Source organism: Pteronotus mesoamericanus, unplaced genomic scaffold, assembly GCF_021234165.1.
Source record: "Pteronotus mesoamericanus isolate MK-2021 breed Mesoamerican mustached bat unplaced genomic scaffold, CSHL_Meso_final scaffold_371, whole genome shotgun sequence".
Lineage (NCBI taxonomy): Eukaryota > Metazoa > Chordata > Mammalia > Chiroptera > Mormoopidae > Pteronotus > Pteronotus mesoamericanus.
The window spans coordinates 3,037,433-3,059,314 of NW_026555314.1; the positions used below are offsets into that span (position 1 = coordinate 3,037,433).

The following is a 21,882-nucleotide window of genomic DNA, read 5'->3' on the forward strand; positions in this document are numbered from 1 at the left end:
TTCACAGGTTCTTGAACTACTGAGCCACACCAGCCAGGGCAATCTGAGTAACTCTTGAAAGAATTAAGGAATTAGTCTGGCAGAGCACACCAAGAATACACTAAGGAGAGTCTAGAATGTTGAGCCCAAAGGCCATTTGTTAGCCAATGAGTAAGCTCTAAGAGCCTTTGAATAACAGAATGACATTAATTGATTCATTCAAAAATTCTTGAGAAACTATGTGTCTGGCACTGTTCTAGGGATTGCACTACACAAAACAAAGTCCCCTCTCCCTCACTGAGCTTTTACTCTAATAGGGGGAAGACAGACAATAAATAAAACAAGTAACTTATGTAATATTTTAGAAAATAATAGGGGCTATAAAAAACAAAGGAAGGGCTGTGGGTTGTGTGTTTAAGGAGGATGTAGATTAGGTGTCCTTGTGAAGAGACCATTTGAGTCAAGTCTTGAAAAACTATGGTCAGAGCTGTGCTGTTAACATTAACGACTCTAATGGACTAACCAGTGAACATGTCACTCCTCACAGACAACACATTATTGTCCTGAGCTTCAATCAACTGCTTCACCATAAACACTGGCTGTAGTAGAAGAAATTTTGTATGTAGTGACAAGTTAAGAGAAACCAAAAGATCTTTTGAGCTTTTCATAAAATCACAAGTGACAGAATGAAGGTCACTGCCCACACATATTTCTGGTCTTTAAAATAGGCAGCACCAGCTGTTCTAAGTCCCATTAATTTTCAGATCAGCTCTCAGTAAGGGATATGATAAACTCCTTTGTACAGGGACTAATTGAGCTGGTGCGTAGCTATCTCTACTCCCAATACAAACACATGGCATTTATGATGTTTTTAGCCAAAGGGGGGAGGGGCAGAATTTCTATTTGGAGAAACTCAAGCCTCAGTGGACAAGCAATTAGGCTGTTTTTGGTTGGGACATCTCATGAGCCGTTTATCAAATCACACCACAAATGCAGAAACCCAGCTTCTTGTCAAGTTCAACTACAATCACTGCACCTATCACTGTTTACGTGTGTGCACATATCAATGCCTGCTTGCTTACCCACCTCTGTGAGACATGTTTACCTAATACTCCATAATAATGGTGCTTTATTTGTTGATTTACACTTGGAACTTTTCTGTGTCCTCCAGTGACTCTAATGAATCCCAAAGACTGATCTTAATCCCACTACACTTAAGTTACAAATGGAGAAAAACAATGAACTATCATAAACTCTCTTAGGAATGCAACTGCAACGAAGACCTTGGGGGTTCATTAAAAGTTCACTTTTCTCTAGGAGCCTTAGAGAATTCTTGCCTGCATGATGCAACACCAGGAAAACTTCCTCTGAGTTGGCGTTACTTCAGAGATCACTGCTGGGAAAACCGTATTTCAAGTGCATTTCACCCATGGCTTCTCCTGGATCAAATTCACTGACAATTTGCTTTAACACAAACAAGAAGCAGTATAGAAAGAGATATATTTGACCATGTTCATTTTGGTACAAAACCTGAATCTCTGCTTAATGATTTCTTTTCTTTAGTTATTTCTAGTTCATATCTAATGCATATCTATATTTCAACATATGTAATGTAAATGTATGTCCGATACTTACACATATATACAATGTCTTTACATATATGTCTCAGAGCTCCTCAAACAGCACTACTATAACCTACAGTGAGTTGTTCATCACTATCCATCAGAGAGACACAAGAACACACATTATTCCAAGAAGACGCATAGAGACTGGCTAGAGGGAAAAGGTGACAGCTGATAAGTATTTAAAATGGTTTTAAACCTCAGGAAGTGGGTAAAATTAAGGTGATTAACATAAGAGTCAAATGGGATAGTATTCATTTTAATGTTCAATTAATTTTCAATTAGTACACATTAGCATTTTAAAATTCTAGTGTCAGAGATTAAAAGACATGGTTCATGCATTGGAAGAGCTTACAGTCTAGTAGAGGCAGTTCTCATATTGTTGCTTGTCTCTCTTCCTCTCCCCTCATATTTCACCTCTCTCAAGGTGATATACACTTCTTTGTCTTCCCTAACTACTTTAAGCTCCTATGTTTAACAACTACCTCTAATAGTGGCTCCCAAACTCAGAACTTTAGTTCTCGTATGTCTGTTAAGCCCTAAACTGGCATCCAATCACTTTATTGTGCATTTCCAAAAGGCTGTACTGTGGTCAAGCCAAACAAAATGATGAGAATAGCTTACTAAATGCCCATGTACCCAACACCAAACTTCAACAACTATAAATATTTTTACTTTTTATATCATTTGTAGAGCCATCAAATATTTTAACCATTATTTCTTTAAACATTTTTTCTGTCTCCTCCCTTCCTTCTGGGACTCTACTTACACAGTTGATATTGTTCCAGAAGTTATTGGGTTTGTTTGCTTTTTTTCTGTGTGATTTCGTTTTCATAGTTTCTATTGCTCTATCATTGATCTCTTCTACTTCAACATCTAATTTTCTATCCAGTCTATTTATTTTCACTTCATATTTTTATCTCTAAAAGTACTATTTAAGTTTTTCTTATGTCTTCCATTCTTTACATTATGTTCACATTTGTAAATCCTTGGACAAATTTATAACTGTTTTAAAATGCTTGTCTTTTATTTTCATCATGCTGTTATTTCTATTTATTTTTCTCCTGCTTTTCTTATACATGTTCTTGATTATATTGCCTAGTAATTTTTGATAGGATGGTGAACACAGTTGACTGCTTTAATAGTTATTTCTTTAAAATGTCTTAAAATTTGTTCTGGCAGCCAGTTAAGCTACTTGTAGATCGGCCTGATGGATTTGAGGCTTAAGTTTTGTTAGTACATACAAAGTGTAGCCTTTATTCTAAAACCAATTTAACCCAAATGTTAAGACATAAACAAAACAAAACAAAAAGACATAAACCTTCCGGGCCCTCTACAGCAGGGCTCCCCAATCTCCAGGCAGCATTTGGTACCTGTCTGAGCCTGATAGGAACTGCATTGCAAAGCAGGAGGTGAGCTTGAATGTAATGAGTTTGAATCATCCCAAAACCATTCCTCACCCCTTACCCCTGTTAATGAAAAAATTGTCTTCTATGAAGCCAGTCTCTGGTGCCAAAAAGTTGGGGACCACTGCTCTAAAGAAGCCCCAGGTGTTCAAGATCTCTTTAGTGGCTAGTTACACAATAGTGGTAAATTGTAGCCACCCCACCAGTGTTTCTGTGAATGCTGACCCTGGCTTGTAGATAAATAGCACATTTGTATAAGAATTCTAAGAACTAACTTCAAAAAATACAGACTCAGATCTTCAGTCATCCCAGCTTTGGGGGATTCGCTGACCTTCAACTGTAAAGCCCAGATGATATAAAACCAGGATGACTTGCACCAAACCATCTCTTGACCAGTTTCAAGGTCCCTATCGGGAAAGACCATGCTGGTCTCCACGTAGTCCCTTCCATAGAGAACCCTCAATGCCCTCCCCCTTAATCTCTTTGTTCTGCTTTCCCTCTCCCTCCTAATAAGAACTTCTGCCTGTACTTCACCAGCCTGTTTCACAAATTTGGCTTTTGTGGCAGCAGGCAGCTGGACCTGCATTCAGAGCACTTGTAACACAAACACCTCACATGCCTTTGTAAACTCTGATAATTAATTTGGCTAGGCTCCCCACGTATTTATTCTTGACCCAGCTTAATGGAGTTTTATCTTAGAAATGCAAAGCTTACTACTCAAAGGCACAAGGAGACCACTATACAGATTTCTGGAGTTCTTTGTGTGGTTTCTATAGGCTCCTCTACATGTTCCAGCTACTTCTGACTCCCAAAACTCCAGACTGCTTCTCCTCAACTGACCAAAAATGTTATGCTTTATTTGCATATATATTCCTTGGGACATGATCTAGAAAGTATCTCCAGACAAAAAAAGTCAGGGTGAACACAGGGTTCATCATATTTGTTCCTCTCTTATCATAGATCATAATCCAGCAATGCCTGATGCTGGATTATGTCTGAGAATAATAATTTATTTTATATATTTGGCCCAACCTTTTAATTGCTTATTTGGGATGGCTTATGCTAGAGAACACAATTCAGTTCATAGCATATGCCCACACACACAAAAAAAACAAAAACAAATAGCATTATAATATTTCAAAAGGAGGTAAAACACTTTTTGAAAATGATACAAGAGCCCTGACTGTCTGGCTCAGTTGATTAGAACAATGTTCCCAATACACCACAGTTGAGGTTTCCATCTCCCATCAGGGCACATACAAAAATCAACCAATAAATGCATCAGGAAGCAGAACAATAAATAGATGTTTCTCCCTTTCTCTCTCTCCCCCTCTCTCTTTTGCTCTCTTTCTCTAAATTAATTTTTTAAAAATGATATAAGGTATAAAAGAAAAAATCAGAATTAAAAACTCATATATAGGTAATAGAACTCAGGAAATTATTAGAAATAAAAGAAAAGTAATTTAGGAAATTAAGACTAAATTAGAAGTTAGAGAAGAACAAATAACACATCAAATAATACCTTAAGGAAAACATGAAGAGAAAAAGATAAGTAAATTATGTTTTTAAAAAACTGAAGAGGATTTACAGGAAAGTAACAAATGCAGATACAAGGTAAAGAAGATCTAATTTACCTAGAGCAGGAGCCCTACAGAAAACAAAGGCAAGGGACAGAACCAACTGAAAAATGTATAATTCAAGAAAATTTTTCTAAATTTAAAAAAAGATTCAAAGTCACATATTGAAAAGAAACATCATACCTAAGGAAATTGCCTAAGAATAAATATCAAAATATATCCTGGTAAAATTATTGGTTCTTCTTATTTATAATTGAAAAAAAAAATCCTTTGAGAAAAATGGAGTCCACATTTCCTAGTTCTTTTTCAAAAAGACTTAGAAACAATAACCCAGAAACAATGACCCTCTCTGGCACCCAAGTTTTTGCCTTGAAACACCATATTACCACTAAAAGAAAGCAACTTTCTTGAGGAAACAGTTGTTTCAGGGTCTGAAGAATGAAATGTGTGAGATGAGCTCAGACATCTTGTCACATCAGAACAAGGGAGGTATTACAGACTAATAGCACTGTTTTTCAACAGAAACACTGAAGAGAATTCCACAGGCCAAAGACAAAATTTTGAGCCACCTAGAGATAATAATGGCAATGGACTGAAACACATAAAATATGTTTATATTAGTGAGAGTATAAGGATGCTGAAGAAAAATAACTAGACACCTTTGGAGGAAAATAAGAAACCCAAACATTATTTTGAATAATAGAAAAGGAAAGTGATGTGCTTTTATTTGAACTGTGTGGTAGATACACGAGCCTATGCATATGACAAAATTGCATGAAACTAAATGCATACATACACATACAAGTGACTATTGGCAAAAATGAGGAAATCAGAGTAAGATCAGTGAATTGTTTATGGCAATATGCACTCTTCTGAGTGTGATGTTGTAGTATAATTTCGCAAGATGTTCTCACTGGGGTAAACTGTATAAAGGGTACACAGGATCTCTGTATATTATTTCTTGCAATTGCAGGTGTACCTGTAATTATCTGAAAACAGTTTAATAAAAAAATCTTCATTAGCACTATTTTCATGGATAATATATTACACAACATATTCTTGGAAAGTACATTTTCTTATGAACATATTTAACTTCTGAATGGCAATATATGTGTGAAGAGTCCTCCTAAGTCTATCTACTCATGCCCCTCCACCCCCTGACCTTATACGCTGTCAGCATGCAGTATAGTGGCAGGGTGACATTTTAACATCCCTTATGAATTCACATCCCTTTGCTATATTGCATGGTTAGTGTTAGTAAAATATTTGAAGTCGCTCAAAAACCCTTTAAGATAAACATGTAAGGCCTCGTTGATTGTGCCTGGAGATGAATACGCGTGTGGTGGGAGCTGGGTAATGCGACCGATGGTAATGATGAGGCGGTGCTGCGGCGGCGGCGGTGAGGGGGGATGACGATGACGGGGATGACCGGGTTGTTGTTTGTAAGACAGCTGCGTGCTGGCGTTCCATTCTAAGTTTTCCAACCTGCCAGAGGACTCTCTCACTGAGAGGAAAATTACCACACCTGGGAGACCAAACATGATTCGCAGCAGAGGTGCGAACCAAGACTTTAATTGCGCCTGTAGTAAGGGCTCCGGTCTCTGCAGTGACTTCATCCCACGAGAGGTGCTGCTCACATACATATAAAAGACGCCCCGGTCTCCCAACCGCAGGGGCCCCCGTTTTTATGGCTGTGATAGCCCCTTTGAGTACATGCAGAAGTAGAAATAAATCTGTACGTACGTTCTCTCATTTTCTGATATTTATTTGCTGATTCTTGAAACCAAGGACGTCCTCTAACATTGCCAGGACACTGTCCATTTTTCCTCAGCACAGGTACTGACAGATTTAAAACAACTTTATGAAAACAATATTTCTCTCATGACCTCCTGTTTTCAATGCAGGATATTTCCAACATTATGTGTACCTTCATCTCTAAGTGTTTTTTCTTTGTGTGTTGTGTTCTCATCAACAGCGATCGTGAGCCTCTGATGGTCTGGTGAAAGTAGAGGTAATCATTACAATAACATATCAAATAGCGGCTCACGTTTGCCTATTTATATCATTAGATGAGGATGGGTGTGAAGATGAAATCAATGCCATTGGCACTGTGCTGGGTGAATGGCATCACCGCTGCTCTGTTTTGTACAACACTCGGAATTCGGGTAACAGTATATTCAGGGTGGATTTTTCTATCTTTTGACTGTCTTAAGAGGCATAAATTAGGTACAAGGGGCTATGTAAGAATTTTTCATCTACTGTTACCGAGAGGAAATCTATCTTCTCCTTTGTGACAAGTGGAAATAACAGTCAAATAACTCAGCTATCTCTGGTGGTAGTTACTATGAAGTTAAATACCTCTTAAATACCCCACTAATGAAAAGTTAAATAAAAGTTACAATGCAATGCAGATTTTCTCTTTACCTACATCCTAAGGATTTAAAGACCCTTACACGTAAGAAAAAGAAAGAGTGCCAAAGTTATGGGACAAAATATTTTAAATTGCTACATTAAAAAGAGGGTGAAAATGGTTTTAGAAATACAGATACACTGATACACACGTAAATACATATACGCACTGAACAATCTGGAAGGGTAGTCATTATCAGTGTTGTCTCCACAGAGAGAAAAATGGTATTTTATTTTTGGTTACTTGTATTTCTTCTTCTTAACTCTTTCTTTTTTTACTTTTCTTTTTTTCTTCTTTATTCCTTTTTTCTTCTCTTTTTTTCCTTCTGTTTTATTTCTTTATTTTGCTTATTTGTATTTCTCATTTTTTACAATTCACATATACTACCTTGGTGATTTTCTTCTGTGTACCCAAGATTGGCAATAAAATCTTTCCCCTACCTCTGAAAATTCAGTAACTTAAATTTAGTAGAGAGAATAAATCTCTACACAAAGAGAAGCTACAGCAAAACAACATAGCTTAGACGAAGAAAACGAACCGGTACTCAGACGTCCTGGGTTTGGGGACCAGTTCTGCCTCTTGCCCACTGCATGATAGGATAACTTATTTAATGTTAGAGCTTCCATTTCCTAGAGAATGGAATAAATAATATAGATTCCTCTTATTTTCTAGACTGTGCACCATCTGAGATATCAAGAGCAAAGCCCATTGAACTACAATTCTTAGAGCTCTGGGTGTGCAGATGTATAAGGCTACACACTTGGGCCAAGGGAAGAAGCTAATGATCAAAGAGCAGTCTGCGTCCAAAGTCCCAATAATTTAGAGTCTGGCACTTCTGCTGTCTCAATATGAAAAAGGGAATGAAAACCCTAGTCGAAACACATTTCTCCTCATACCCAAAAATTTTAGGAGGGGTTAATAACATGGACCTTGAAAGAGCACTAGAGAAAAGTTAGTGATTATATAACGAAGCATTAAAATAGTGAGGGTTTATGGTTTTTAGCTTATGAAATATATCTCAGAGACAGTTTGTCTTTAGGTATCACGTCCAGCAATGAAGATCCATGCTTCCTAGTTTCATGTCTATACTGTGAGTACTTTGCCCGTAGGTAGATAATGGGGCCATGGTTTATTTAATATTATGATCTGAAAATAACAACGATGATGAGGATGAGGATGAGGATGATGATCGGCACTTAACCAGGAGTATACTATTGCCCGGGCCCAGGCTGCAACACTCCAAAGAAATCAGAACCTCTGCTGGGGGAACCCAGACATCATTCCTCACTCTTAAATGCTGCCGGTAGTTATACAATCAATGTTGAGAACCACTGGCTTCTGGCCTCAAGTTCAGTGAAAAACAAAGAACAAATTCTGACAACCTAATGACAACCACATTTGGATAGCCGCTGAGTGCTTGAACAAAATTTCTGAATGGGCATTCTCCAATATTAGTTTCACAACTGTTTTTGGAATTGATATTTTAATTTCTTCACCTTTCAGATACAAACACCAATTTGTACTCACCAACGCAGTTTCAACTACAGTATCATCCTGACGCTGCATCAATCTGACATGGTATTCATACATTCGTATTCAGTAAACATTTACAAACTGCAGAGATGACAGCTAAATTTCATTTTTTAAGCAAAATCTCTCTCCAGCCACAAAATATGAAATATACTGCTTGTCATCTACAGGGTAGAGGGTCTCGAACTTTAGCATGCATTGGCATCGCCTGGAGAGAAAGGTAAACCCAGATGAGGGGCGCCACCCCCAAAGTTTCTGACTTGGTAGGTCTGGGGTGAGGCCTGAGAGTTTGCCTCTCTAACCACAGGCGATGCTAATGCCGCCGGTCCGGGAACTACACTTTAAGAAATGCTCCGGGATATCTGGGAAACATGCAAGTGTTAAAAGATCCAGACCTTGGCCCCTCTTCCCTCCCATCTCCTTTAACTCTGAAACACTCAGGATCTGGTCTTCCTCCCACAGACAGCAGGGTAAGGGAAGGATGCGTCAAGGAAGCCCGGAATCATTCAGCTGGTTCCACATGCGCAAAACTAGGTTCACCAAGCAGCCCCTCATGATGCAGCCCTCACGGGGTTCTCTCTTACCCCCGCAGGGCTCCCAAACAAAGGAGAATGGCTGCGGAAAATCACTCTACAGTGGTAGAGTTCATTCTCGGGGGACTAACAAAGAGACCAGAGCTCCAGCTCCCCCTCTTTCTCCTCTTCCTTGGGATCTACTCGGTCACCATGATAGGGAACCTGGGCATGATAACACTGATTGGTCTGAATGCTCAGCTTCACACGCCCATGTACTTCTTCCTCAGCAATCTCTCACTCGTGGATCTCTGCTACTCCTCTGTCATTACCCCTAAAATGCTGGTGAACTTCTTGTCAGAGAAGAACATCATCTCCTATGCAGGGTGCATGTCACAGCTCTACTTCTTCATTGTGTTTGTCATCGCCGAGTGTTACATGCTGACCGTGATGGCCTATGACCGCTACGTTGCCATCTGTAGGCCTTTGCTTTATAACATTATCATGTCTCATCACGTCTGCTCCCTGCTGGTGGCTGTGGTCTACGTCATGGGGCTTGTTGGCTCAACAATAGAGACTGGCTTAATGATACAACTGCCCTATTGTGAGGTCCTCATCAGTCATTATTTCTGTGACATCCTCCCCCCTCATGGAGCTCTCCTGCTCTAGCACCTATGATGTTCAGATGACCGTCTTCTTTCTGGCTGGATTCAACATCGTAGTCACCTGCTTAACAGTCCTTGTTTCCTACGCCTTCATCTTCTCCAGCATCCTGCGCATCAGCACCGCAGAAGGAAGGTCCAAAGCCTTTAGCACTTGCAGCTCTCACCTGGCAGCTGTGGGGATATTCTATGGATCTACTGCATTCGTGTACCTAAAACCCTCCACAGCCAGTTCCCTGGCTCAGGAGAACGTGGCCTCCGTGTTCTATACCACAGTGATCCCCATGCTCAACCCCCTAATCTACAGTTTGAGGAACAAGGACGTAAAGGCTGCCATACAGAAAACACTGAGAAGAAGAATGTTTTGATGCAAAAGTTATTATTCTCCCTCCACTTTCAAAGTAATTGTTATAAATACGCACAAGGAGCCCTCTGAGTGCGATCCACGATGGGGAACAACTGTTTTCCTGAGTCGTTGGGTGAATGCCTCCTTTGCTTCTTCCTCCTTCCTTCCACCCATCTCACTATTCTCATTGCTTTTTGTGCCAGCTGATTTCAAGTTCATCTCTTCTTTCATTTGGGATCACTTTCTCTATCCATAGCTCTTTGCACTGAGTTTTGAGAGTCATGCACTGTTTTATTAACTTCAGAAAAAAATATCACTCAACCCAATTCTTTCTCTCTTTAGCTCTGCTTTTTTACGTTTTATTTTATTGAACTGATTATGCTGTTACCGTTGTCACATTTTCTCTGCTTTGCCACCCTCTTCCCAGCACCCCCCACTCCCTCACAGAATCCCTGCACCATTGTTCATGTCCATAGGTCATGTGTATAAGTTCTTCAGTGACTCCATTTCATATACTGTACTTTACATCTCCATGGCTATCCTGTAACTACCTAATTGTACTTTTTAATCCCCTCACCGCTTCACCCGTTCCCTCACTACCTCTTCCCATCTGGAACCATCAAACAGTCTCCAAATTCATGATTCTGTCTCTGTTCTTCTTGTTTGCTTTTTTTCTTAGATTCAATTGTTGATACATATTATTTATTGCCATTTTATTTGTCATACTTTTGATCTTCTTTCCTCAATACGTCCCTTTTACGTTTCAGACAGTAATGGTTTGGTGATGATGGACTCCTCTAATATTTTTCTTCTCTGGCAAGTTCTTTATCTGCCCTTCAATTCTAAATGATATCTTTGCTGGGTAGAGCATTCGCTGTGTTTCATGACTTTGAATATCTCTTGCCAATCCCTTCTAGCCCACAGAGTTTCTTTTGAGATATCAGCTGACAGTCTTATGGGAATCCTCTTGTAGATAACAAATTGCTTTTCCTTTGCTGCGTATAAGATTCTCTATGTTTAATCATTGGCATTTTAATTATGATGTGTCTTGGTGTGGGCCTCTTTGCATATATCTTGTTTTGGACTCTCTGAGCTTCCTGGACTTGCATGTCTGTTTCCTTCACCAAATTAGGGAAGTTTTCTTCCATTATTTTTTCAAATAGATTCCCAATTGTTTTGCTTTTTCTCTTCGCCTTTGGCAATCTTATGCTGTGAATATCAGAATGCTTGAAGTTATCCTAGTGTAAGGAGGCTTACACTATCCTCATTATTTTGGGTTTTTCTTCTTCTTGTTCTGGTTGTTGTTATTTTGCTTTCTTACGTTCCAAATCATTGATTTGATTCTAGGCTTCATCCACTCTACTGCTGTTTTCTTGTAAATTGTTCTTTATTTCCATCAGTACATCCTGTGTTTCTAACTGGGTCATTTTTATGCTGTCAACGTCCTCACTAAGTTCCCTGCACATCCTTATAACCAGTGTTTTGAACCTTGTTTCTCATATACAGCTTTCTCCATTCTGTTTACTTCTTTTTTGGAGTTTTGACCTATCCTTTCATTTGGGGCATGTTTCTTTCCCTCTCTTTTGCAACCTTCCTGTGTGTGTTTCTACATATTGACAGAGCTGCTATGACTCTCTATTTAGGTAGTGTGGCCTAATGGAGCCGGTGTCCTGTAGGTTCCAAGTGGCCCAGCCTCCCCTATCACCCAAGCTGGGTACTCAGGGTGTGCCCTTCATGTGGTCTCAGGACACTGTCCTCTTGTAGTTGAGCCTGGATTTCTGGTGGCAGGTCAATGGGAGGTACATATGCAGCCCGTCAAATGCAAGGACTGGCTATGACCACTAAACACCATCCTCCTGTCTCCACAGAGGATCTCCTGTGCAGGGGCACAGTGGTTGTGCTTGACATGCTCTGTAGCTGTTCACTCTGTGCACGGGTTCTGGAGTTTCCTGGGTGGGGTAGGCCAAGGTCACCCGCACGCTGTGTTCTCCCTGGGGCCACCCTGAATAATGAGCCATAATGCACTCTGAGATGGCTGCTACTTCTGCTGGGCTTAGGGATTCCCAGGTGAAGCCAAGGTGTGAATCTAGGCTGGCTGCTGCTACTGCCCTGCCTGGGGCCACATAGCAAGAGGTAGGGGGCCTGGGGTGCATACTGAAGCTGGCTGTTGCTTGTTTGATAGGATTTTGGAAGTTGTAAGCATGAGCCAATACCAGCCCTTCACATGAAAAGATCACGGTTGAGTGTGCCCATAATTGGCGGGGAAGGAGTCTCAGGGCAGCTCCAGACTATGGCAAACGGTGTTAGCCAGGTTGCTGGAATCTCGGGTTGTTGGGCCTGGTGTGGGGCTGGGAATCCTCGCTCCCAATATATCTCTCCCAACTTTTTATTCACCGCACATGGATGTAGGACCAGCTTGTTCCGTGTCTCCACCCCACTCTCAGTCTCGGTGGATGTGGTTTCTTTAATTCTGTAATTGTCAGACTTACATTCAACTCGATTTCTGACAGTTCTGACTGATGGTTGTTCTGTATTTTAGTTGTAATTTTGATGGGGTTGTTCAAGGAGGTAGGCCGTGTTTACCTCTGCTGCCATCTTGACTGGAAGTCTCTATCCACTCTTAACCATTATGTGTTTAAATAATTTGTGTCTCCTCCCTTCCTTCTGGGACTCTAATTATATAGCTGATACTGTTCCAGAAGTTATTGGCTTTGTTACCTTTTTTCCCTGTGCGATTTAGTTTTCATAGTTTTATTGCTCTATCATTGATCTTTTCTACTTCAATGTCTCATTGTCTTCAATGTCTTCTATCCAGTCTATATAATACATTTGCACTTCCTATTTTTATCTCTAAAAGTTCTATTTAATTTTTCTTTATGCCTCTCATTTTTCTTTTCATTATGTTTACATCTTCTTGTAAATCCCTGGACAATTTTACAAGGGCTATTTTAATACGCTTGTCTATTAATTTAATCAGCCTGTTATTTCTATTCATTTTTCTCCTTTCTTACACATGGTCCTGACTACATGAATGTCTCGTAATTTTTGAGAGAATGGTGAATACTGTGGACTGCTTTAATAGTTATTTCTTTAAAATGTCTTAAAGTTTGTTCTGGCAGCCAGTAAAGCTACTTGTAGACTGGCTTGATGCTTTTGAGGCTTGATTTAAGTTTTGTTAGTACATTCCAAGTGTAGCTTTTATTCTAGAGCTAAACTTAGACTAAATTATAAGACATGAATTTAAAAAAGACACATACCCCTCCTAGCCCTCCACAGGATGCCAGAGGTGTTCAAAGAGATCTCTTTACTGGCTGGGTGTGTAACCGTGGGGAATTTAACACCCCCTACTGTTATTTTGACTTTTTTTTTTTGGTAAATGCAGACTCTGACTAAAATATACCTTGTAGATATTACAAGATTCTTGTAGGAACTAGAATTCTCAGAATGTCAAAAGATGCCAATTTGAACTCAGTGATTCCACTCTAGGGGATTCACTGACCTCCAACGATAAAACCCGGTGAAGTTAAACCAGAATGATTCACACCAGACAATCACTTGACCAGTTTCAAGGTCCTTATCAGAACAGTCCATGCTGGTCTGCACATATTCTCAACAACAGAGCACTCTCAACCCCTTCCACCTTCAGCTCGTTATTCTCCTTTCCCTGTCTCTGTTTAAAAACCTTTTGCCTATATTGAGCTGGGGAGATGGGCTTTGGGATGAGAATCCCATAACTTCTCAGGTGGCCGACACCTGAGTAAACCTCCTTCTTTCTCACCAACACTTGCCTCATGAGATCGGCTTTTGTTGCAGCATACCGCTGGACCTGCATTGGGTAACAATTTTAAATCAAGCATCTCACATTCCTGTGTAAGCTCTGATAATTAGTTTAGCATAAAGCTCCCAGGTATTTGTTCCTGGCCCAGCTTAATGGAGTTTTATCTTAGAGGTGCATAACTTCATACTCAAAGGCACAAGGAGACCACTATACAGATTTCTGGAGTTCTTTGTGTGGTTTCTATAGGCTTCTATAGGCTTCTCTACATGGTCCAGCTACTTTTGACTCCCAGACTCTGGACTGCTTCTAACTACTGACCAAATGCTATGGGGTTTTTCGGGGGGTTTTTTTGTTGTTGTTTTTTTTTTGCATATACATTCACTGGGACACGATCTAGAAAGTATCTCCAGATAAGAAAGGTCAGGGTGAACACAGGGTTCATCTCATTTGTGCTTCTCTTATCTTAGATCATAATCCAGTAATAACTTTTGTAAAATGTGTGAAAACGATTATTTTATATCTTTTGTCCCATCTTTTAATTGATTATTTGGGATGATTTATGCCAGAGAACACAGTTCAGTTCATAGCATATGCCCACAAAGAGATTAACACTATTTTTTTAGTTTATTTATTTTTAAATTTATAAATCATGTTTATTCTATTACAGTTGTCTCAGTTTTTATCCCTTTACCCCCCTCCACTCACCTGACCCCCAACCCCACTCCCACAGTCAATTCCCACTCTGTTGTCCATGTCCATGGGTCATTCATACATGCTCTTTGTCTAGTCCCTTCCCCTTCTTCCCACCATTGTCCTCTTTCCCCATCCCCTCTGGTCACTTTCAGTCTGCTCCATGTTTCCATGCCTGTGGTTTATTTTGTTCATCAGTTCATTTTGTTGAATAGAGTCCACTTATAGGTGAGATCATATGGTAACTCTTTCACCAACTGGCTTATTTCATTTAGCTTAATATTCCCCAGTTCCATCCACGTTGTCACAAAAGGTAGGAGTTCCATCTCTCTCTCTCTTTCTTTCTTTCTTAAGTGCAGATTGTTTTTATTTATTTTTTTAAATGTCAAAGTCAATTATAAAATATTTAAAAAATTTAAAACCATTATAAAGTCTCAGCAATTAAAGCAACATGACACAAGCACAGAAATTATCAAGGAGATCAATGAAATATTATGAGTATTCTAGAGACAAACATACATCTGTCTAACAATATATGATTAAGTTGATATTTCAAATCAATGGGGAAAATAAGGCTTATTCAACAAATAAAGTGCATGAACCACAATTACTTGAAATAAAACAAATATACAGCCATATTTCTCACATTATACAAGAAATATTCAGGTGAGTTAAAAATCAATATATAGAATATAAGGAGTTTTAGAAGACAATAGAACCAATATTTTTCATGACCTGAAGTAAAATATTCAGACCCAGAAGCTATCAAGTAAATATTAATAATATGATTATATTAAACATTTAACTATATAATACTATACATATAAAAAAAGTTAAAAGACAAGGGATATAATAGAAAAGTATTCGCAACACATCTAAAACATGATTAATAGGTTTTTTGGAGTTTTTTTTTTTTTTTTTTTTTGGAAAAACGTTCTACAAACCTTTAATCAATAAATGGATAAGACTACCAAAAAGTCATTTAAAGTTTTTTTTTAAATAATAGAAATAGGCAAGAAATACACAAAAACAGGTTTAGTTTCAACAAATAGTAAAAGAACAATTAAAATAACATCATTGTCACAATCAGATTAATGAGTATTAAAAATATTGGTAATATCAAGTACTGGCAACTCTGAAAGGAACTGGGTATTCATAGAAACTTTTTGTTCATCTTAAAGCAGTCCCGTTAGCATATTTTGCAGTGCTGGTTTGGTGGAGGTATATTCTTTCAGCCTTCTTTTGTCTGGGAAACTCCTTATTTCGCCTTTCATTTTAATTGAGAGCCTTGCTGGGGTAGAGCAGTCGTGGTTGCAGGCCTTTGCTTTTCAATATTTGGAATATTTCTTGCCATTCCCTTCTGGCTTGCAGTGTTTCTGTTGATAAGTCAGATGATAGCTGTATTGGGGCTCCCTTATATGTTGTTACCTCTTTCTCCCTTGCTTGCTTTAGGATTCTCTGTCTTTGGTATTTGCCATTTTAATGCTGACGTGTCTTGGAGTGGGCCTTATTGGGTTCCTCTTGAATGGGACCCTCCGTGCTTCCTGGACTTGTGTGACTTTTTCTCTCCTCCAATTAGGGAAGTTTTCCATCATTAGTTTTTCAAACGGGTTCTCTACCCCTTCCTCCTCCTCTTCTCCTTCTGGTATCCCTATTAAACGAATATTATTACACTTCAGGTTGTCCTGCATTTCCCTCAATGCCTCTTCATTCTTTTTGAGTCTTTTTTCATTTTCTTGCTCTTTCTGGGAGCTTTTTGCTACCTTGTCCTCCAGCTCCCTGATTCGGTCCTCAGCTTCATCTAGCCTGTTTTTGATTCCTTCTACTGTGTTCTTCAATTCAGAAATTGTATTCTTCATTTCCTCTTGCCTCTTATTGATGGTTTCTATGTCTTTTTTCATGCTGATATAGTTTGCAGTAAGTTCCTCATAGTTTCCCTGTAGTTTTTTTTTTTTTTTTTTTAATTCTCTCTGAGCTCACTGAGCTCATTGAGCTTCCTTAGAACTGTTGTTTGGAACTCAATATCTGATAGTTTACTTGCCTCTATTTCATTTAGTTCTCTTTGTGGTGATTCCTCCTTTCCCTTCGAGCGGGGCATATTTCTTTGTCTTCCCATCATTTGTGAGACTCTTCTTTTTTGCTTCTGATTCTTCAGTTGATCTGTCTTGATTTCCTGACTTTGTGGTGTGAACTTCCATGGTTGGAGACTGCTGTTTTTTTTACTTTCTGGATCTGCCTCTGATGATGTCAGATGTTGACCCTGTCTGACCTTAGGCAGTCTGTTCGAGACTTCCAGTAATCTACTGTCTGTGGCTATCTCCTTCAGCTGTTAATCTATTCACTCTGCACTCAGCAGCCACCTTAGATAGCTCAGGGTGGGTCGGATTCCATCCCAGGGACGGCGTTATTGGGTCCTCTCACATTGGTGCGTATGTGGGAGGAGTCCGCCCTGGGATCCCACCGGCTACTCTTTCCGTTCTCTCCCCAAAGCCTCCATCCCCAGTCTCTCCTTAAGTGTTGCCAGACCTCTCTGTGCCCCCCTTTAGCCAGGGATCTACCTGTGGCTACCTGTGGCTGCCACTCTGCACTCAGCAGACAGCATAAACAGCACAGGGCAGGGTGGAATTCCACCTGGAGGCGGGGCCATTGGGTCCTCTGCTGCTGCTGCTGCTGCTGCTGCTGCTCAGGGGGAGTGGTCTTTTCCTGAGCAAGATGGCTGCTGCCACATAGGGGATAAGTCAGCACCCAGATCCCACCGGCTACTCTCCCAGTTCTCTCCCCAAAGCCTCCTTCCCCAGTCTCTCCTCAGGCGTCTCTAGCCCACCCTGCCCCCAACTTTGCCGGAGACCAGGGTAGGTGGCTGCAAATAAAAATTTATGCGTTGGCCCTTTAAATAGTTCTTGACGTCTCCAGCCACTTGTCTCTGGCAGAGAGCAACCCTGCTGCTTTTTGCGGCTGGCTGTTTTCTGTGCACTTTTTGGGCTCCAGGGCTGTGGGCTAGAGATCCCCGCTTTTGGTTCAGACCCCGCTCTCCTCAGGGGGATCCAACAGGCTGTTTCAGTATCCTCCTGGTGCTGCCGCCCATCGGCACCCCGCCCGCCTTCTCAGGTCTCTACCACAGTCCTTACTAGTTAGATTGCGCTAAAGCTGATTCTTCTGTCTCCAAGGTTACAAGGCTCCTTTCTCACCCTTGTTCAGTTGTTTGTTCCAGGTGATTTCTCCACAGTTTAGTTGTAATTCCAGGTTGGTCCTGGGAGGAGGTCAGTGAGACTTTCACTCACTCTTCCGCCATCTTGATTCCCTCTGAATACTATTATTTTCAAAATGAGCTAAGACACTTTTTGAAAATGATACAAGGGCCCTGGCAGGGTAGCTCACTCGGTTATAACATTGTCCCTGATACACCAAGATTGAGGTTTCCATCTCCCATCACGTCACATACAAAGATCAACCAATAAATGCATCAGTAAGCAGAGCAATAAATAGATGTTTCTCCCTCCCCCCTCTCTTTTCCTCTCTTTCTCTAAATTCAGTTTTTTAATAATGATACAAGTTATGGAAGGAAAAGTCAGAATTCCAAAACTCATATATTATATAATAGAACTCATGAAACAATTAGAAATAAAAGAAAAATAATTTAGGAAATTAAGACGGAATTAGAAGTTAGAGAAGAACAAAAACATACCAGCTAATACCTTAGGGAAAACATTAAGAGAAAAGAGGGGTAAACTGTTTTGGTTTTTTTTAAAGAACTGAAGAGGATTTATAGGAAAGTAACAAATGTAGATACAAGGCAGAGGATCTAATCTACCTAGAGCAGGAGCCCTGCAGAGGAAACAAAAGCAAGGGACAGAACCAACCACAAAATGTGTAATTCAAGAAAATTTTTCTAATACTGAAAACTTCAAAGTGACATATTGAAAAGGAACATCATACATAAAGAAATTTCCTATGAATAAATATCAAAACATATCTTAGTGAAATTACTGGTCTTTTATTCTTTAATAAAAAAGGTCCTTTGAGAACCATGGAGACCACATTGCCAAGTTCTTTAAAAACAAAAACCAAAAAAAGACTTAGAAACAATAACCGAGAAGCAATGAGCCTCTCTGGTACCTAATTTTTGACCTTGAAACACCATTTTACCTCTAAAAGAAAGCAAGTTTCCTGAGGAAATAGGAGTTTCCTGGTCTGAAGAATGAAATATATATAAGCTCAAAACATCTTGTCCCATCAGAACAAGGGAGGTATTACAGATTAATAGCACTGTTTTTCAACAGAAACACTGAAGAGAATTCCACAGGCCAAAGACAAAATTTTGAGCCACCTAGAGATAATAATGGCAATGGACTGAAACACATAAAATATGTTTATATTAGTGAGAGTATAAGGATGCTGAAGAAAAATAACTAGACACCTTTGGAGGAAAATAAGAAACCCAAACATTATTTTGAATAATAGAAAAGGAAAGTGATGTGTTTTTATTTGAACTGTGTGGTAGATACACGAGCCTATGCATATGACAAAATTGCATGAAACTAAATGCATACATACACATACAAGTGACTTGGCAAAAATGAGGAAATCAGAGTAAGATCAGTGAATTGTTTATGGCAATATGCACTCTTCTGAGTGTGATGTTGTAGTATAATTTCGCAAGATGTTCTCACTGGGGTAAACTGTATAAAGGGTACACAGAATCTCTGTATATTATTTCTTGCAATTGCAGGTGTACCTGTAATTATCTGAAAACAGTTTAATAAAAAAATCTTCATTAGCACTATTTTCATGGATAATATATTACACAACATATTCTTGGAAAGTACATTTTCTTATGAACATATTTAACTTCTGAATGGCAATATATGTGTGAAGAGTCCTCCTAAGTCTATCTACTCATGCCCCTCCACCCCCTGACATTATACGCTGTCAGCATGCAGTATAGTGGCAGGGTGACATTTTAACATCCCTTATGAATTCACATCCCTTTGCTATATTGCATGGTTAGTGTTAGTAAAATATTTGAAGTCGCTCAAAAACCCTTTAAGATAAACATGTAAGGCCTCGTTGATTGTGCCTGGAGATGAATACGCGTGTGGTGGGAGCTGGGTAATGCGACCGATGGTAATGATGAGGCGGTGCTGCGGCGGCGGCGGTGAGGGGGGATGACGATGACGGGGATGACCGGGTTGTTGTTTGTAAGACAGCTGCGTGCTGGCGTTCCATTCTAAGTTTTCCAACCTGCCAGAGGACTCTCTCACTGAGAGGAAAATTACCACACCTGGGAGACCAAACATGATTCGCAGCAGAGGTGCGAACCAAGACTTTAATTGCGCCTGTAGTAAGGGCTCCGGTCTCTGCAGTGACTTCATCCCACGAGAGGTGCTGCTCACATACATATAAAAGACGCCCCGGTCTCCCAACCGCAGGGGCCCCCGTTTTTATGGCTGTGATAGCCCCTTTGAGTACATGCAGAACTAGAAATAAATCTGTACGTACGTTCTCTCATTTTCTGATATTTATTTGCTGATTCTTGAAACCAAGGACGTCCTCTAACATTGCCAGGACACTGTCCATTTTTCCTCAGCACAGGTACTGACAGATTTAAAACAACTTTATGAAAACAATATTTCTCTCATGACCTCCTGTTTTCAATGCAGGATATTTCCAACATTATGTGTACCTTCATCTCTAAGTGTTTTTTCTTTGTGTGTTGTGTTCTCATCAACAGCGATCGTGAGCCTCTGATGGTCTGGTGAAAGTAGAGGTAATCATTACAATAACATATCAAATAGCGGCTCACGTTTGCCTATTTATATCATTAGATGAGGATGGGTGTGAAGATGAAATCAATGCCATTGGCACTGTGCTGGGTGAATGGCATCACCGCTGCTCTGTTTTGTACAACACTCGGAATTCGGGTAACAGTATATTCAGGGTGGATTTTTCTATCTTTTGACTGTCTTAAGAGGCATAAATTAGGTACAAGGGGCTATGTAAGAATTTTTCATCTACTGTTACCGAGAGGAAATCTATCTTCTCCTTTGTGACAAGTGGAAATAACAGTCAAATAACTCAGCTATCTCTGGTGGTAGTTACTATGAAGTTAAATACCTCTTAAATACCCCACTAATGAAAAGTTAAATAAAAGTTACAATGCAATGCAGATTTTCTCTTTAACTACATCCTAAGGATTTAAAGACCCTTACATGTAAGAAAAAGAAAGAGTGCCAAAGTTATGGGACAAAATATTTTAAATTGCTACATTAAAAAGAGGGTGAAAATGGTTTTAGAAATACAGATACACTGATACACACGTAAATACATATACGCACTGAACAATCTGGAAGGGTAGTCATTATCAGTGTTGTCTCCACAGAGAGAAAAATGGTATTTTATTTTTGGTTACTTGTATTTCTTCTTCTTAACTCTTTCTTTTTTTTACTTTTCTTTTTTTCTTCTTTATTCCTTTTTTCTTCTCTTTTTTTCTTTCTGTTTTATTTCTTTATTTTGCTTATTTGTATTTCTCATTTTTTACAATTCACATATACTACCTTGCTGATTTTCTTCTGTGTACCCAAGATTGGCAATAAAATCTTTCCCCTACCTCTGAAAATTCAGTAACTTAAATTTAGTAGAGAGAATAAATCTCTACACAAAGAGAAGCTACAGCAAAACAACATAGCTTAGACGAAGAAAACGAACCGGTACTCAGACGTTCTGGGTTTGGGGACCAGTTCTGCCTCTTGCCCACTGCATGATAGGATAACTTATTTAATGTTAGAGCTTCCATATCCTAGAGAATGGAATAAATAATATAGATTCCTCTTATTTTCTAGACTGTGCACCATCTGAGATATCAAGAGCAAAGCCCATTGAACTACAATTCTTAGAGCTCTGGGTGTGCAGATGTATAAGGCTACACACTTGGGCCAAGGGAAGAAGCTAATGATCAAAGAGCAGTCTGCGTCCAAAGTCCCAATAATTTAGAGTCTGGCACTTCTGCTGTCTCAATATGAAAAAGGGAATGAAAATCCTAGTCGAAACACATTTCTCCTCATACCCAAAAATTTTAGGAGGGGTTAATAACATGGACCTTGAAAGAGCACTAGAGAAAAGTTAGTGATTATATAACGAAGCATTAAAATAGTGAGGGTTTATGGTTTTTAGCTTATGAAATATATCTCAGAGACAGTTTGTCTTTAGGTATCACGTCCAGCAATGAAGATCCATGCTTCCTAGTTTCATGTCTATACTGTGAGTACTTTGCCCGTAGGTAGATAATGGGGCCATGGTTTATTTAATATTATGATCTGAAAATAACAACGATGATGAGGATGAGGATGAGGATGATGATCGGCACTTAACCA

At 39.5% G+C, this 21,882-nt stretch overlaps 1 protein-coding gene across 1 annotated transcript; it reads left to right on the forward strand.

The window, feature by feature from the left end:
* Window positions 1-9,111: 9,111 nt before the first annotated feature.
* LOC129086355 (olfactory receptor 8A1-like) lies at window positions 9,112-10,066 on the forward strand. The gene is given in 2 exon segments (XM_054592824.1): window positions 9,112-9,678; window positions 9,680-10,066. Coding segments are annotated over 2 exon segments (930 nt in total). The 5' UTR covers window positions 9,112-9,135.
* The last annotated feature ends 11,816 nt before the right edge of the window (window positions 10,067-21,882 follow it).